At 42.0% G+C, this 19,618-nt stretch overlaps 2 protein-coding genes across 2 annotated transcripts in view; both read right to left on the bottom strand.

Moving 5' to 3' along the window:
- Positions 1-6,633, bottom strand: part of pid1 (phosphotyrosine interaction domain containing 1) — a 29,429-nt gene extending 22,796 nt beyond the window's left edge. The window contains exon 1 of the mRNA XM_044032682.1: positions 6,465-6,633. Coding sequence (XP_043888617.1) covers positions 6,465-6,494 — 30 coding nt within the window. The 5' untranslated portion in view covers positions 6,495-6,633. The remainder of the gene's footprint in view (positions 1-6,464) is intronic.
- Positions 6,634-9,139: 2,506 nt separating this feature from the next.
- dner (delta/notch-like EGF repeat containing) overlaps positions 9,140-19,618 on the bottom strand; it is a 45,405-nt gene continuing 34,926 nt past the window's right edge. The window contains exons 8-13 of the mRNA XM_044032963.1: positions 16,499-16,732; positions 13,065-13,187; positions 12,828-12,941; positions 11,683-11,814; positions 11,321-11,567; positions 9,140-10,448 (exon numbers count right to left, since the gene is read on the bottom strand). Coding sequence (XP_043888898.1) covers positions 10,337-10,448; positions 11,321-11,567; positions 11,683-11,814; positions 12,828-12,941; positions 13,065-13,187; positions 16,499-16,732 — 962 coding nt within the window. The 3' untranslated portion in view covers positions 9,140-10,336. The remainder of the gene's footprint in view (positions 10,449-11,320; positions 11,568-11,682; positions 11,815-12,827; positions 12,942-13,064; positions 13,188-16,498; positions 16,733-19,618) is intronic.

The following is a 19,618-nucleotide window of genomic DNA, read 5'->3' as shown; positions in this document are numbered from 1 at the left end:
CTCCCTATGGTGTTGTGAAATCACTAGGGCTGTAGAGTCCCAGTCGACTGGTCGATTTACGAGTTGATATGTTCCTGTTCGACTCAGATTCTGATAACTCGACTTTCTTCCGCGTTAATTTCATACAGTCTTTGGTTAATTTGATTTAATATGGAGGAATGTACCAAGTGCTAATGGGGGTGTTTTCAGAGCACCCCTGTTTCACAGGTAACAGTGTGTCTTCAGAGAACACCCCCCTTGTTTTAGTATTTTGGATTAGCCCAACCCACAAGAGACAGATAGATTAAAGTACGTTGTGGTTTAATTTAATTTTAACAGTCAGTCCTCCGCTAACATCCATGTCAAAGACATCAGCAGTGTGGCAGCATTTTACAAAATAGATGGCGATAAAGAAGCGAAATGCAAAGTTTGCCAGCGACAGTTTTCATTTCACAGCTCGACTACAAACATGGCAAATCATATGAAAACGGTAAGCTAATTTACTAACTGCGTTATGTTGCTCCGTCCGTTTTGAGTATGTGAACACATCAAAATTGGCATATTTCAATGTTTTAGTCTAATAATTATTGATTCTTTTTATAATTGCAGGCGCACTCACCTGACCCGACAAATCATGTTCTGTGTGAACACAGCATCAGAGGCTTTTCCGGGGGCCGCACATGGAGTGCAAACTTTAAGGAGCACTGTGAATTTTACTTGTCAAACAAGGTTGTGTTCACCGCGCTATTATCAACCATGATATAGCTCGTCTTCCCCACTGGCCTTTATATTTTCGTAGAAGTGCTATAGTGAGTAGAAGTGCTCCTTAACATGAGTTATATCTCATGTTAAGGAGAGTCAGCAAAAAAGGGAATCTCATAATAATAAGGTAATATGCCGACTTTCTCTGATAAGGGTGGCAACATCTGGAGTAACACTACTCATTTCCATGCACAAGAGTAAACTGCCCCGCAGAGAACTTTGACGACTTGCACATGGCATCCTTGCTGTTTACAACTAGTAACAACACAATTAATCGTGTGATGATTTGTGGCAAACAATATGAAAGCATTTCCTTCCTCGGGAAACATTTGAACATTTAAAATGACATTTACAGTGATGGTTGAAGGCCCTTTCCCCACTTCCTAATGGTGGCGTACTCCTCTGTTTGTTTGCTTTTTTGTCTATTAGTGCCACCTGTTGTTCAGCAGCATCGTGAGAGAAGCCATTGGCATGAACGTGTACGATCGAGACACTAATCACACCGAGGCAAACTCAAAAACACTGCTCTATTGAGATACTCGTGGCCACAAATACCACAGGGTATCTTCATTTCACGAAGCAAAACAACATGTATCAAAACCAACATTTGTAGAGATATTCTGTGGGTGGTGCTGTGGCTTAGGTGCCTGTCTAAAAAAACATCTTGAGAGCAAATCACAGCAATGCAATTGTGGAATTTCCCAATTCGGCATAAATAAAGTCCATCCATCTATCAGTAGGTAGCAGCAAGTCGAGAGCACAAGAGCTTGAGTTACATCACTAACACATTGTTGACAAAAAAACAAAAAAAAAAAAAACAGACGACAAGACAACAAGCCTTGCATCATTCTGTATTGGCAACATGCTCCATCCTGTCCATGTTTGTACCTCAGACACATAAACACATTCTTCCTTCTGTAACTGATGAATACGCTGTAGTCCACAGGTGGAGCAAAGGCAGGTTCACCCACCATGTAGTGGCAATTACTTCCTATGGCGAGAAGAAGGATAAACTCCTTAAGATCCCTGTACAATTAAGAAAGGGGGAACTGGTGTAACATCCTAAGATGTCCCTCTGTGTGTTTACAGCCACTTCTTTGGATCCCACACACAGTTTATGTGTGAATAGGCTGAAGCCGTAGAGGACTCTGGGAGCTCCCACTTGAATGAAAACCTCTTTTTCCTCAACTTGGGCCGTCTGTGATGGGACGTTATAATTCCTAGGTTACGTCTGTAGGACAAAGCTGGTATTAAAGTACACAAACCTCAGGCCTGGGGGTGGCAGCGTTTGTCTCGTTGACGTAAACAATGAACCAACCGCAACGTCTTAAATTGGCAACAGATATTTAAGAGCCCAATAATGACAAAAACATGCCCTGCAGTCAGTGGCATGGTCATGATCACCTGTTAACTGGTAGAATATTACACTCAGCTTTCTCTTGAAGGTGTAAAGATTCCATCTCGGCCACCAATAACTGCTTCAGATTCAGAACGTTCATCCCACTTCAATCCTCTTTGTTTTTGTGACTTTACAACTGATTGGTCAACTCCAATTATTGTTTACGGTTTTGCAATATGACGAAACACATTATGTCTGTAGGAAAATATTGGCCATTTCATATCATCTTATATATTTTGTCGATGTGCTTCCTATCACCGTGTCCTGGTGTACAATTTATGGTAATGTGTGCACGGATATCGAGTAAAAACTAAAGAATAAAACACTAAATCACACAATGAAACTTGTTAATGACTGTCTTTTAACTATGGGAGGGATAAAAAAAAAAAAAGGCAAACACAAAAGGCAAGTGTTTCCTGGCTTGGAAAAAAACAAAACAAATAAGAACCGTGGGCTGCTTGTGATTTCCTTTTGCCATCGAGGTCACAGTCTCACCAGCATAGCTGTGGCCACAGTGCAGCCTCAGACAGACATAGTAACACAAACTAAGGGAAAGCAGAGATGGGCCACAGACACACACTGTGATGAACATACTGGGGCTGGTTCTGATTATGTTTGACCTCAGTCAACGAATTCCTGCACATCTTTTCCCTCCTCAGCTGTTTGTCAGTGTCACACACATCACTATCACTACTTTTTTTTGCTAAATAAAAAGCTGCTGACAAAGCAAAAAAAATTATACCGGCCACAGGACTATTCTACAATAAAGTTCTTGTGAGAACTTGCATACGTGTTAACGTGCGAGCGCATGCAGATCACCGCACATTGTGCAATCTGTTGTCAGCCTCTGCCTGAGGAGAAAGGGTCACTGAAACTGACGGAGGAATATGGTCAGTGACAAGTAGGAGAAATGAGGAACAAGGATAGAAAACAGAGAAAAACAGAGAGCGTGCTGACACGTTCTTAGTTTGGAAACACTTCTGATTCTCAGTATGAAAGCGGTTTTCCACTTGTACATGCAGACCTTCAGCCCCATGTTCTCCATGTATCACATTTACCCCTGTTCTATCCACCAGCGCATGAGCAACAAAATACTGCAAGACACCGGGTGTTGCTATGGAAACAGTGGACAGCACAAGTGTGGACGGACGCCATAAAGCGAATGACAACGACAAAACACAAGATAATAAAACACCAGATCAGCAGCATCCAGATGTATCAGGCTACAGAGAACTCCACCATTTTTTTAGTGGAGAGGTGGAAGATGCAAGCTGAAAGATAGCTGTTGCCATGGTTACAAAGCAGAGAATGATCCAAGTACTGCCATCCAACACTACTTAAAAGGTAACTGAATTATTTTTTATTTAACTACACAAAGGACCATGGAATTCCAAGAACAGAACAACCTGGATGCAATGTGTTTTTCCTCCCAGGTCATCCATCAAGGCAAATGTTGCCATGCGGAGCTTTATAGTTTTAAGAAAGTGCCAACATTCTTATCACTGTTGGGCAACAGCTGTTCTCCAGAGGGTAAGCTGCGTTAGCCAAGAGCTGGTTATCAGAAGTCCGACATTTTCCAAAACAACACAAACCTGCCATAGCACAATGCAACACAACAGCGTCTATCATGTGACCCTGCCTGTCTGGCATTGCCGTGTTCACATCGTACAGGTTAGACTGGAGGGACGGAAGGAATTCCCTCCTGTGTGATTTGTGTCAACTCGAGAGCTGGTCAGTAAAAGCTAAAGAGCACTTAAAAACAAAACACTACGTGCATAAAACCTGAGGTTAATCACACTGAACAGTGACCTTTGGCTGCCACGAGAGATCCCTTTGCCAAAGCTGCATTTCCACCAAGCAACACGGAGAAGTTTAGCTCACCACAGTATGGTTTGGAATCGTAAAAACCCTGTTGTGGCTTGTATTTCCACCTGGCTTGTGTCTCAGTACGGATAAAGTGCGGATCGTTTTGATACTCTTCACAACTTTTGACCACTGAAACGCCGCCGCCACCGCACACAGAGTCGGCATAAAAGAGAAGCGCTGCCCATAATGCGTCAGCGATGGACACCGCCTCATTCGGAGTGAATGAGCCCCGTCTGCATTTACTTCAGGACACAGGCCACGGAAAATGTGAGATGTGTGGTGACTTTATGACACTTGTTGAGCGTGACACTGAAGCCTGGTGACCCAAAACAGTTCATCCAGAAACCACAGAGGGGCCATCATTAAAACCTTAACCAATAACAGCTTGTTTTTGCATTATATAGAGCAGGGGTCGGGAACCTTTTTGACTCAGAGAGCCATGAAAGCAAAATATTTGCAAATTTATTTCAGTGAGAGCCATATAATATATTTTAAGACTGAATTTAACTAAATGTGAGTATAATAAACCTCTGAATTTATTCTTTTAAATAATGTTGTTATAATACTCTTCGCGCAGTGTGTCACCAGCAGCATATCTTGCGATCACACTGAACTGCGACAAATGACTTACGTCTGTTGACTCATCCAAAGCCAGGGAATAGAACGGTGCTGCATTTATGTCATTCACTTGCGTTTCCTCCACTTCCAAAATCGATGGATGGATTAAAACAAGTGATAATATTTTATGTTTTATCTGAAAAGCCGAAATCTGCGAGCCAGATGCAATCATCAAAAGAGCCACACCTGGCTCCCGAGCCATAGGTTCCCTACCCCTGATATAGAGTCTTGTGTTACTGAGTGATACTTCTGGAAGTTACTAGGCAACAAATTAAGTATCACTCTCAGTCACAGCCTGAGACTCGTGTACGTGGAGGGTGGAGGTAGAGATGTGTGTCACTTACAGCGGCCCCTGGCCTCCACATCTGAGCGAAGGATACACACCGGAACTGTCCGTTTTAAGAATAATTCATGATTTCATCTTCTTGACGCCTGAGCAGAAGAGGGGATTGTGCAAGTTCACTTGGCAGGCAGTCCAGAGGCCGACATCTGGAGAGCATTACGTGTGCAGGAGACGTGAAGCCAGGCTGAGCGCGCGGCTTGCCCCTGGATATCAAACTACGTGTCATTAACAATGTGTGCGTGTGTTTTTCCATTTTTTAAACAGGTCACAGGCGGCAGGTTACTGACTGAAACCTGCTCTCTTTAAACTGATCTTCAGAAATCAGGACAACTGATGGCTGTTTAATAATCCCTTATGATACACAGAACTGTTCAAACTAACTTTTATTGAGCATTTATGGCGTCGCTCTCAAATCTGCATTTCGTGTCTGCACTTCAAATAAAGAAATAGTGCATATACTTAACATTTAGGAGGGATTACCGGCAGTACAAATGACCCATTAGTATGTTGATTGCTCAAATAATGTATTAACCATAAAAAGGGATTGGTATTTGTCGCCTTCAGATTAATCCTTTACTACATTCTTCAGTCTTGCTTTACGGAGGCAAACATCCATGTTTGGACAGAAGCTGAAAGGACAAACCAGCCAGAGAGAAATGGAAACTTTCACAGCATAGGTAGATGCCTGAGGAAGGGAAGGATGAGCACAGTTGTCTCAGCAACAGATACATAGGACATAGGTGACCATTTCACTAAACTTCATCAAATACATTGTGAATTAAAAAATGTTATAGAGCACTTTGTTTGAAGAAAAATGTGTAAACTGATACTGGTTCAATAAAACATGGTTGATTCAAAAAAACTGGCAACAAAAAAAATCCAACAGCCCCATAAATTGTCCAGATGATTAACTGCTCTTCCTCTACTTCCTTTCACACAAGAATACAGGAGGGAACGAAGAGTTGGAGCATCCTGATGTGGCAACATGAAGGGAAAACGAGAGTGACACCAGGAGGAGAAGGCCTCCAGTGAGACTCAGCAGGTCAGTGCTGGGGATCAAACAGGCCCGAGTGACATGTTATTATCAAATATTTTCTACACCGGTGCAATATGCTGCTCACCAACATCTGACGGGAATCTCCTGTGGCGGATTATCACAGGAATGAGGCAGGGGGTACAGAATGTTGCACGGCACCCCCGGGCTTGCATAACGTGGATAGGTGCGTTTGAACGCAGCAGCGAGAGCAAGTCATATGAAGACGAGGAGGTTCGCGACAGATTCCTGTCATTTACAAACACTACAGGCGACAGTGAAGTGCACACGGAACATCTGGGACAACTCGTGGCTTCTACGGGCTGGAGCCCGGCACCGCACGGCGGGGTTCGGTAACGGTTACCGGGGCTCAGCCGTTTACTGCTACCTTGCCAGTAGACAATGAGCCTTTCACACACACACACACACACGCGCGCGCGCGCACCCTCACACTCGATTCTTACCTGCAATCGCTCGGACGCTGGCTGCCACATGTTAGCACAATCACAGGTTCTCCGTCTTTAATGCAGCTTGTTCTCGTTTCGTTCTCCGGCTCACATCTGTTCGCTTTCACGGCTTGACTCTGTGTCCTCCTTCAGTCTGTACTGCTCAGTAATGAAGGATGTGTTTGCTCCGCCTGGCTGTCGTTATTACTTTGGCCAGAGGGTGGCGGTACCTGCTCCCTGTGCTCGTGGAGGCTCCTCATGCTGCGTTTAGGTGCTGTCGGAAATATAGGTTCACAAACGTTTTCCCTGTTTTTCCAGCTGGTTTTACTCTTGCATTTTTTTTGGAACATTTTCACATCTGTTCCAAGTTTTAAAAAACAAAGGCATTATTCTGGTTTACTTGTTTAATTCAAGTTCAGTATCAACACACTAATAGCGCTTTTTCACTACATGGTCCCAGCACGACTTGACTCGCCTCTTCATGGCACGGCACAGTTATTTTGCTTTTCCATTAGGATAGTACCAGGTACTTTTTTTTAAATACCTGATCTGAGCTATGTGTGACGTCGACAGACTGCCGGCCACTGAGTGTCATCACAGGAAGAGGCATGAGCGAGATGTCCGAGAATCAATCTGAACTATGCCAAACTGTAGATCAAATATAGACTTAAAAATCCTAAAAAGTCCACTCGGCCGTGGGCAGTCTTTGGACGCTCAAGAGTTTTCCTATCTTTCAAATACGTCACTGTACGAAAATACGCCACTTGACCGGGAGAACGTTTTTAAACTACACTTGAATGCAGATTACACACGGTAGTCACGGACTGTATAATGTGTAGCTCGTTTATTTTTTAAATTTTCCTTGTTTTTATAAATTATTAAAATGATATGATGATTCATATCTTCTTCTTCATCTGAGACTGGTGTTGCGGCGCCCTAGTGCCCTCTATGGACAGACTGCCACCGGATTCATACACCGAAAACAACTGCTTTACAAGTCACTTGTTTGTTGTGTTTGTTGTCACGGCAGTTTCATGCAGCCATGCTTTGATGACTCCGCCCACGTTGAGGAGGTACTATTGTATTGGACGTGGTGGTTAATTTTGGTAAATGTAATTTGAAGATAATTCTGGTCATGAATCATACTTACCAGGTGAGAATTACTGTAGTGGACCATTCAAGATGTTCTCCTGTGGCACAATTGTGCTACTGTGAAAGGGAATTTTCATATTACTTCCATATGAAAATCACATCAAATACATAATTTTTTCAGATGGACATCAAAAGACATCCATAATGGTCATTTGCGACCTTAAATAGAGGACTTTAAAGCCTAAAATGATTAGTCACACAGATCCGGGTTGCCAATCAGCACAAGAATGCCATTAAAATAAAAAGGATCATATAAAAAGCTAACATAAATGGCACTGCAGGCATTATTTCAGTCACTGGTGACTATAAAACTGTGGTTGAGTTTAAATGATCTGTTCTCACAGCTCCAGAGTTTCACAAAGGCGGCTAAATGAAGAATTGCCACAGTCATGCCCCCACATTTTTATCTTCTCAAGGTCTTCAAAAACAAGTTAGAATAAAAACATTCAGTTTCCCAGATTGTTTTGAGCTGTGATTGGTTTGGTATGGTCTTGTTATTCTCAAAGTCATGTCTGGGATTTCACTCAAACATGATCCATTATTTTGTGGAAACTGCTGAATGAATTATTTTTTCTGTTGCCAACATTTTGTACATATTTCAAGCGTTGGGTAATAATTCTGTATTTTCTCTTCTTTCTTTTTTTTTTGTCTGACAAATGACTCTGTTTTGCAAAGACATTCATGACACAAACTACTCGTGAAAGCCAACAGATGTGTGTTATGAGAGAGTCTGACCCTCCGGGGCACGAAGCAAAGGCCAAGCACAAAGGCCACCAAAGCAAATAGTGAGCAAAGGTGAGAACCATCAATAACATCTGGCGTTCTAATGTGTTTATGTACGTGTGCACACATACGTAGGTGTGTTGAGTAACATTACTCAGCAGTCGCAGTCTGTATTTAGAGATGTTTACTTGGGAAACATCTGGATAAAGCCTGAGGTCACCGAGGGTGTTCACATTACCCACACTCTGTAAACAGTCTTTCCCACGGCTGATGGTTCAGTCTGGTGGATTTGACCTTGAGCAGGAAAAATAGACACTGCTGGAGAAATTGCTTGTCTCCCCATTTTGCTATTACATAATGGCTTAATTAATAGAACTACCCCGTGGATTAATGGCATGCAAAAGTACATCATATGTACAGTATATAGATATGTGGGTATTAATAGATCGTTCGTATGAACACAGTTGGGTATTAAACCTAAACACGTGGTAAAATCAGTCAAAACATATCAGCTGTCTGGTTAGATTATTCTACTAGATGGTGCCAGATTCACCATTTAGGTAATTTAGGCACATTTATTTTGCGTCTGGTGTTTAGAGAACATTTGCTAAGTCTGGATATTTGTGTTGCATGAATAATGTTTGCATTTCTTAAGAGACAAAAAGTGTTGTTTTAGCTGAAAGGGATTATTGAGCTATGCATTTCCCATTTTTGTGATTATTTGATTGCTTTGTGGTTCTTTTAAAACAGAGCGGCAGACACTCGACCGTGCATTTGATGTTGTTCCCGCGGGAAACAGCCACGCTTCAGCCCAAACATTCTGTGGATAATGTTCACTTGAGTTCTTTATTGTTCACATCATTCAACATAGATAATCGTGTGTTTGCCGTGTTTTTTTTTTGGTTTTTTTTTTTAAACAAGAGGAAAAAAAAAAATCAGGATTAGCTGAGCTCACTGGTAAAACATTGCTTGACCTTGAAGGGGGAACAAAACAGCTGCACAGACAGAGTTTTCCACTGGCTGGACACAGAAGCACGTAGAGTATATACTGGAGTAGACCTCATCCCTCCTCCTCCTCCTCCTCCTCCTCAGCCACCCCAGCAATGAAACTCTCATCCAGAAACTACTTAACACTGTGAATACTAGAGGTGAATTTGTACACAGGGATGAAAAGTTAAACTGAATGAAACCAACTATGTTTCTGTGCTCTGTGAAATATACCTATACCTATTATCCTAAATATCTCTGAAATACATCGAGTGCGATGGTGGGGACACAGTACTCCAGTAAACCCCCACTCTCTTTACTATTGGTACACTTGCATGTAAAGAGCAGGACAAGCATGTATTATTTTGAAAGGATAATCCTGTGACTAGCATTTTTATACATGTATTTGATCAACCGACGACAAATTACCCTAAGAAAATATTTGGCACAATTTTGACAGAGAGAAATACAATGCAGTGACAAAAAAACCAAACAAAACAAAACAACCAACAATCAAGTTCAAAAGAGTTTAAAATAATGCAGAGAGAACATCAAATCTAACCATGCATGAAGTAAGGCAACCTACTGCAGACGTTTTTAGATATAGAAAAAAGTTACAGCATATGCACCATGAAGGGTGCACCTATTTCTACAACACCTGTAAGAACTGTTGTTGTTTACACTTAGAAAACTAGGCTCCTGCGTTTCTGGCCCCGCCTACTACTCAACGGTTGTGTCACCCATCATTAATAACATTAAGTAATGTAAAGAATGCTCTTATGCTACAATAAAGCCTTATCGTGGACTTTGACAAGAAAATACATGTATCAAATCCAGATTTGTTTCTTTTAAAACTAATGAGTACGTTTTGTTTTTTTTCTCTCCCTACTTTACATTCAATTTCATTTTGCTGTTTTTTTTGTAAGAAATAGTTAAAGATTTATTTTTAACTTCCTTTGTGTGTGTGTGTGTGTGTGTGTTTGTGTGTGTGCACATGCGTTAATGTGCCGCTTATGAGGGTTGTGTTTTTACAAATCCTTCGTCTTGATGAGTGTGACCAAGGGCTTGTCATCAGGACTGTAGTCTTCATACGCGATGGGAGTGGCATCGTACATGGCAGGTCTGGACTTCTTTCCAAATCTAACAAGGAAGCGACATTTGTCAAAGTAGTTTAGACTTCATTAGTGCCCAGTAATTCAATAATACACTTTTATTAAGCCTTAGAACACATTTAGGCACACAGGCTTTTTTCCATTACAATGTTAAAACGTATATACAGATATACGTTAGAGTGTCTTGTATCCCTTTTTTCAGCACAACCTGGGCAATCTGTTAAAATTATTGTTTTTATTTTCATTTTCACCAACTATATAAACACACCTGAGCAAAAGGTACCCAATTTTCTTTTAAAAATCGGACTGAATTTGTGAAATTTTGAAATACATCACAGTTCAAAGTTCACTTGGCTCGTTTTTATGAACAGAAATAAAAGAAAATCGGTATATTTTGTGACTTCTACACAAGGAGTTGTGAATTATTGCCACTGCAATTTACCAAGGCGCAGTTCAAAATGTGATAGGTTTCACGTTTCAATGTGATACTGGGAGTTTTTGTTTTTTTTGTGGCAGTAATATGCTAATGTAAGTACTTTCATTTATTAAAAGAACCAGTGTGTCAGAAATCCTCATTGGTAAGACTGTAGAGTGTAACAAATGAAGAGCCCCACACACATTGGCTTCTGCATTGCATTTACACAGGCAGAGGTTTTTCTTCATAGCCTTCGTTAGCCTCAGTTTCAGAGCAAACAGCAGCCTCCATAAAGCTAAAACCTTGCAGATATAAAAGGCTTATTGTAAGGCTCGATAAACCAAATTGTTATTCATAAGCAATTACTAACTCATACAGTCATATATATATGGGTAGTATATTCCAGTTCTGCCAATAAACCCTCTTAAATGTTCCACACTGGGCCTTTGACAACACTTGGGTTCAATCAGTTTACAGATACTCACCTGGCGTGGCGGATGGAGGCGATGGCATTGCTGAGCTCGCTGTCAATGCTGCGGCAGTTGTAGAACTCCTGGTAGGCGTGACGCGACGAGCCCTGGTACTCGATGCGACTGATGCGGCAGATCCCCACGATGAGAATGATGAGCATGAGGATGAAGGCCACACACAGGGCCCCAATGATGATGTAGAGAGAGTGGCGAGGCATGTTGGTCAGTGTGTCCTCGGTGTGCGCGGGTTTCCACTGGAGGTCTGAAAAACACACAGACACAGAGAGAGACAGAGAGAGACAGAGACAGAGAGGTCTTTTCACATGTGTCAGGTAATAGTAATAAGTGAGCAGATATTCCTTGACAGGCTAACTTACAGATCTCACAGCCGGGCCCCACCCACCCAGGATGACAGTGACAGGTGAATCCATTTGATTGGTCGCTGCAGGTGCCCCCGTGGTGACAGGGGTTGCTCTCGCACTCGTTGATGTCCACTTCACACTTCTCCCCTGAGTGGACAGGTAAGGTCGCATTCGGTTACAATTAGAGCATCTAAGCCAGGGTTTCTCAATCCTGGTCCTGGAGACCCACTGTCCTGTGATGTGGGACATTTATCATGTATTATTGTGTTGTTTAATTTTGCTTATTATGAATGTGTTTGGGGCAACAATGGTTGGTGCAGTGGTTAGAACTCTTGCCATTGCAGCAAGAAGACTCGGAGGTAGAAAATGGATGGATGGATGAATGAATATGTTTGACCTGATAATACTTTCCCTGACTCATGTTGTTGTTTATGTTCTATCTAGTCAGCGTTCGCTCGAGGTGGGTTGATGGTGGGACAGACGGCAAGGATGTGCCACCTTCTTATTTCATCAATGCAGAAGCAGCTCGTATGCAACTGTCCACACCTAACCATCTATAAAACCGAGCGACTCTGTTAGTGTAGATGAGAACATTAAATCATAGCATGTTCTTCCTCTGGAGTAAGTTGAAGTTTCTCACCATTTTTTCCACAACACCCTGCATGTTTTGCATCTAGTCTATTCAAATAGTGGCACGTGTGGCCCAGCCAGTGGTCCCACTAGAGTAGAACCACTGAGAAAAAACTGTCCCTCAAAGACTCTGACCATGAATGCATCACTCCGTGTAGCCTGATAGCATTGACAATTCTTTTGAACACTGTTAAAGACACATTTGATTGAAATGAATGGGACATCATCAGGCTTTTGCAGAGGTGGATGACGAGCTGACCATTTGACTCAGGTGTATTAAATCAGGGAAACGTGAACCCTGATGCAAGCAACAAGCAGAAACTGCAATTTTCACCTGCAGATTTAAACCCAGCGACAGTTTAGGGTTCACAAGAAAAAGCATGTCACTGTTATTTCACCACAGCAATACTCACACAAAACAATCCTGACCTTTGTTTTTAAAAAAAATCATAAGCAGAAAAATAATTCCTAGGCAGCTGCGGTATACGTAGTCTCTTGGTTGTCAGGCTGATTATGTTGGCAGAGCTCACCCAGGTATCCAGGAGGACAGGCACAGGAGGCGTTGAGTCCTGTGCTCTCACATTTGCCTCCATTCTGGCAATGCAACTTCAGACAAGGATCCTTGTAGATTTCACAGTGTCTGCCTGCACACACACACACACACACAGAGCAATCTTCTAATAAGTCATATTTGAATGTTCACTGTGTACCGTACAATGTAGAAGCCATGCTTACCGACATGAGCCTAAGACTCTGCACACACCCACCTTCAAACTGTGACGTGCAGACACACTCGTAGGCATTAATGAGGTCTCTACAGGTGGCGTAGTTCTGGCAGGGGGCAGACAGACATTCATTGTACTCTTCTTCACAGTACAAGCCATGGTAACCTGAATCACACACAGAGAAGAGTATGTTAAAATCATGACAGAGTGTCTTTTGCATCGCTGATTCAGAGGTTTACACCTGCCTTTATACTTATGTCTTTTTGACGGGTGACAGATGACACTACGCGACTCTGCAGCTCTAAAGAAGACCTCATGACTCGAAAATATACAGCAGCAAGTCAGCAAAAAGTCCCTTAGTCGAGACACTTGACACTTGAATTTATTTATCTGGGCTCAGTGATTAACACCAAAGGCATCTGCAAACTACATATGAATGTGAGTCATTGGGCAATGACCACACAGGAGGAGAAGGAGGTCGATGTGGGCATACAGACGCTTGTTCTGAACATCCTGGCAAGAGCACCGAACAAACACCTGGGTGCTGGAGAAACGTATTAACACCAAGATGACGCTCCGTGACCAGAGGAAAGATGACCTTCTCTGGCCATGCTGTCTGGAAAAGCTGCTGAGAAGAAGGGGCAGACCACATCAAGCCTGGCTCACAGACATCACCAACTGGACACAGCAGGACATCGCACAGCGTGTCGGGCCCTCATCAAGACCACAGCAGCCCAGCTACGGGTCAGCTGATCACCTGGACTTAAGATGTGCTTTAAATGGGTAGAGCAGGACACATCTTTAAATACTTTGTAGTTTAATTCAGTTGAATAAAAAAATAAACAACTACTCTTCTGTGAATATACAGACACTTATTAAGTGTCTGATAAGCTTTTGAATAGATATATTGAAAGCCCAGGATTTAGCAAACGGGTATTCATGTGATTGGGCAAATGACATGCAGTGCATAGTGTTTTCCATAGGATGGCAGCTGTGTACTGAGGCAGCACAGGCCTGCAACATCTGAAAACACGGTCAACGTATGAGTAACTGACAAGGCATGCTGCTTCAGCTCTGTGTCAGAATACGGCCTGTGTGTAGTTACAGACAGAGAGTGTGCATCATATGTGAATAAGTGTATATCGGTGAAATTAGCTTAGAGATTGGCACCAGCGCCCCCCCACGACCCTCATGTGGAGGATTAAAGCGGTAGAAGATGAATATGCATATGTGTTGTCATTAGCTCCACTCCCACATTACCTGACAGAGATTCTCAGTTGGGTCCCAGTGCTGACAAAGTTTTAACAAAGCCTCCCAGGGCACACCGCTAACGTGTGTGTGTGTGTGTGTGTGTGTGTGAGGACGGGGGGTGAGCAGGTATTTATGAGGAGCCCACAGTTGGAGCCTCTGGGGTCCACTGTGTGAAATGCCAGTGAAATGTCAAGTGCCTCTACAAGCCTGCGCTTTCTGCGGGCTGGCATCTTCTCATGGATTACAAGAAACTGGAGGACAGATGCTTCAACATATCAGCTCCCCAGCAGCCTTCTCTCTCCGACTACCAGCGGGCATTTACACAAGGCTTACACACACACACACACGCACACACACACACACACACACACACAGGTTTGTGCAGCTATTCCTGACTAGATGACAGCTTGACAGTTGATTTCTTTCTGAGGACACTGTATTGACTTTAATTAAGATAGGACAGCCTAAACAAAGTTAGGTCTGTTTACTGGTTATGGTTAAGGATATCCCTAACCTTAACCATAACCAGGTAATGCCCTACTCTAACCTTAACCTAACCACAGTTTAAATCTTAGCCCTTAGTTCCATGGAAATAATTTTCTGCCTCATTTGGGCCGGGCACACACACACGCACACACACATACACACACACACACACACACACACACACACACACATTGACACACATCAACACACACATTACACACACACACACACACAGATTTGACTGTTATGTCTGGGATGCTAATTACAAATAACCAATTTCACCACCTCACAATGACAAGCAGCAGACAGCAGAAGATGGGGGTGGGGGAATGAGGCGAGGCAAACAGCAGGAAGATGAAGACATAGAAGGACAAAAGGACATAAAAACAATGCAAAAAAAAAAAAAAAACAAGAACGCGGTGAATACAATTACAATATCTGAATACGATGAAATGAAGTCAACGTCTGCTCTGTAGTAGTCTGAATGAAGAATGATTGTTGATGCCATTTAGACAACAGCTTTTTTAGCTTTGGAAATTAAAAAAGTATATATCAATATATACAGTATATATATATACCCATATAAATACAGACCGGTTACCATTTAAGATGCTATGAAGAGAAAGCAGGAGGTCATATGCATATTTATGCACGTGAACCACAGGGGAAGTCATCAGTCACTGTCCCAAGGATGTGATTGGGAGACAGTGGATAATGATAAGTCATCATTCCACTCGATTGATTTCATCACAGGGGCATGAGCACTATAGTGACACCATTATACTTTCTAAAAATAGCCAGACTATACAGTATTTACTGCTCCCGAGAGCTCCTGCCAATGCTACAAGTCGCTGTTCTTTATCAGGAACTTTTATGCACGTGCAGGCTGGAAGGTCAGATTTAGAGTGGTGATGGACAGACACTTTAACCACTCCAGTAAGGAGAGGTTGAGGTGTCTGTTATTGTCAGTGCTTGATCAAACCACTTAATATCAAGTTATTTTTGTATGTTATGTGTTGTTATGTTATGACATTTTGCATGAACACATTCATATTGTGAACTATCTATCGTCCCATGTCATAACAACCACTTTTCTTTTGAAATTCTGTGAAATACGATCATAATATTGTTATTTCAATATTCTTTGGACCAAACTAGACACTCAGTGGCCCCCAGCTCAGTTGAGTTTGAGATTCCTGCTCTAAAGCCTCAGACAAAAATAGGAAACCTGATGATATTTAATTTTGTTCATTTCATTCTGGAATTGTGCACTTTTACTGTATCAAAAAAAGTTTAAAAGTTCACTTACTTCCTGGACCTATTAGCAGTAAATATCTCATTCTTGAATCTTGAGTTTGAGAAAAGACTTGCAGGGATTGAGTATGATTTATTTTGTGAGCATAGTGTAACTGAAGCATGAATTTGAAAATGTTTGTTTAACGTGTAAGTTTAAGGACAATATAAAGGGCTAGGGCTCAATACGTTTATACTTCTTTCCTACTCCTTTCAGTCACAGAACGATGACATTCTTAAATGTTTTTCTGTTGTAAATCTGTTCCATTTTCTATTTTGATAGAAGTTAAATAAATAAAAAATAAATAAAAATGTATTCTTTCCTTCTTTTTCTTGCTGACAGTGTGTTAAACTAAAATGCGGTGAGTCGTCAAATCAGTATCGTTGTATCTGACAATGCCCTGATAATTAGAAGTCACCATTGTGTCACAGTCACGGCAGCTCACCTGGCACACACAGACACCTGTAGCTGTTGCCAATGTTGCGACAGACACCGTGGGCGCAGGGGTTCAGGGCACAGAAGTCCACCAGCTGGGCACATGTGGGGCCGGTGAAGCCTGCTGTGCAGGTACAGCCAAACCCCAGGGGCCCGGGGCCCTGAGCAAAGCAGGTCCCGTTATTGTGACAGGGGCTGGAGGCACACGGGTCCACCTTCTGCTCACATGTAGCTCCCTGGTAGCCTGCAGGAAGGGTGAGGGCGGGATAAGGGGAGAGAAGCAATGTGATGAAACTGGTTTGTACTATTCACCTGTTTCCCCTACTGCATTGGATTTCATGCATAGTGTCACATTACTGCTACATATCACACATTTCCCTCGGGGATTGGTAATGTCAACTAACTACCTACCTGCACTGGTCAGAATCAGCTGTGCATAACATATAAAAAACATCATCCAGTGCATAAAAGTATCTATCAGTCCCATTTTACAAGGTTTTGCACAGCCCCACCATCAGATTATGGTCTCAGTTAATGACGGCAAAGGTTTTGTATAATAACAAAAGCTCTGGCTTTTGCTGCCACTACCCTTGGTATAATTTAGTAGTTCTTAAACGTTATAGTATACAAGTGTCCTTAAGATAAGAAAGTGTTCTAATTTGGTCATTTTGAGGTTTTAAATTGAAATTCTTGTCAACATACGCATGTTTTGAAACAGTTTTGAAAGCAAATGAGCTCCAGACTCTATCGGGTAAATTATATATAGCAGACACTGGCAGAGTAACACCAACGATTAGGGGACGTAAAAGACCGAGAGTGGTTTGAATGTGTCATTTTCCAACAGCCAAAATTACCACCAGCGTCTAAGCAGAGAATGAATTCATAGGGATGTTGAATTATTGTGTCTCTCCAGTATCTCTAATGAAGGGTGGGTTGGTTTTTCCTCACGTTTTCTGGGAGACAATGTCCCTCAGTTCCCTTTGTGGTTGACTGTGTGTCAAAGCCACACTGATTTCTCCTTCACCTCGTCTCATTATCTCGTGAGCCTCTGCTACTTTCACCTTTTCATCTAAAAATAACCTCTTTTCTTCGCCCCGCATGTTCCACTGTCTGCACTTTTCATTCCGCGCTGCACGCAGAGAGACTGCGCTGTACATGTGTACACGGTGACATGGTGTGCATGTGTGTGGCCCCGCAGATTTACAGTAACAGTAATAGCAATTCCCAGCTGACTGGACCGCAGTGCACACTGCATTGATCTAATGAGGAGCTAGTGTTCAAAGCATTCATTGATCTGCGAGAATTTATTTCACTATGTGAGGAGGACATTCATCATTTAACAGCACAGAGACAACAGCACTCTGCAGCAGACGGGGGGGAAGAATCTCCTTCTGCCTGTCCACTGTCTCATTCTGCTTCAGCCTTTCCTTTTCAGCTTCTGATTCCTTTCAGGTTCTGCCATACACTTGCAAACATACAGATGTTATCGTCCTTGGTTTCCTCTGTATTTCGCTTCTTCTCCCTCTGCGAGCACATCCACGTCTTGGGCTTAGTTCCCCTCTCTCATTCATTCTCTATTCAGCTCATTTGGCAATAAATCAAAGGTTTCAGGTTGTGTTCACTCTTCCTAAAAGATTATTGTGATGAAAGTTTGAACATTTTATGTTTCATTCTTACTTACGGGTGTTTATTGATAAAGCTGGCATCATAGTGTGCAGACACAAGATGGCTACCAAAGGTTAGGGTTAAAACTCTTCATGGTTCCAGTTCCAATTGTGTTGTTGTTTTTTGTTGATGAGCACACGTGTCATGATTGCCGTATGACTCAGTTTCTTTCACGGTTATAGGTTAAAACCAATTTCTCTGGAGATTTGTTGGTTTTTGAGAATTAAAATACAGCACCTACCCTGCACGGTCCCACAGTTTATACAGTATATCCCCATAGCATATTAAAGGGTTGACATTGCAATGATATGATGACAATTATTTAGTTTCAATCATTATATTTAATATCTCAGTAGGGAACTTTGTGAAAAAATTTAATTAATGGGAGTGTGAGAGTAGTTCCTTGAACTTACGGTGTATATTCTAATACAGCTCTGGTTATTTTCGTAACTGTGTTTTACAAAGTCTTAATTATCATCAAAGTGTAAATATTTGTGCTTAGTTCTGTTCCTGAGAGACAGAAAGACTGAAAACGACAGAGAACGGATTGCTTAAACAAACCTTAAATCTTTAATCCCTCTTCCTTTTTTCTTATGTCTCCTTGTTTTGTTCTAGATCCTGAAAGGTTTTACACAAACATATGCATACAGTCGAGGACTGTTTGTGACTGTCTGTTTTAGAGATAGATTACACCACATTTAACTGACTTATATTCATGCTGGAACAGAGACGCAGCACCTGAAACACTAACCTCACCCCTGTGGACAGGAGGATATTTGTTCATGCAGTAGGTGTTCTACTGCAGGAGTGCACGAGTGCTGTTGAGCATTTCGATTTGGGTATCGATTGATCACTTGTGTGTCCTATGCTCAGACATCTTTTTCTATGGATTTTCCCAGTTTGAGTTTGTGAGGGTAAAGGGCTTCTTTCTTTGGGTCAGTCATTGATTTCCAATATTGAGTTTGAAGTGTTTGTGTTTATTTGCAGACAATTCATCGTTGCTGTAGCTTTAATGTGAAATACATCACTTTCTCAGTCAGCACCAACTTTATTGACCAACAACTTTTACAATATGTGTTTATTGCCATAATGTTATATTGATTATTAGTGTTGAATGGTATATGTAATTTGGCGCTTGGGTCAACTTTGTTCTCATTATGTGTGGGAACAATGTAACAGTGAAACCAATCCAAATGCAAGTTAGCGTCACAGATGGATTCAATCTGGTCTAACCTGTAAATAAACACCCAGATTGGTCATTTCCCCAAAAGTCAATGTTCCCCCAGACACATAATTAACCCAGGAAAAATTTCAAGGCACCTTCTAAACAAAATCTCCACACAGTAATTAAGAGGCACTGGCCCATTTCTCACCACCGCTATGAGAGCCCCTTCTCTAATTTTATGAAAATAAACACACGAAAGATGGCTCATGATTTCTTTTATGCACCGGAGACCACTGGGTT

The sequence above is a fragment of the Solea senegalensis genome, linkage group LG8 (assembly GCF_019176455.1).
Source record: "Solea senegalensis isolate Sse05_10M linkage group LG8, IFAPA_SoseM_1, whole genome shotgun sequence".
NCBI classification, from domain to species: Eukaryota; Metazoa; Chordata; class Actinopteri; order Pleuronectiformes; family Soleidae; genus Solea; species Solea senegalensis.
This window is presented reverse-complemented; position numbering and strand designations above follow the sequence as displayed.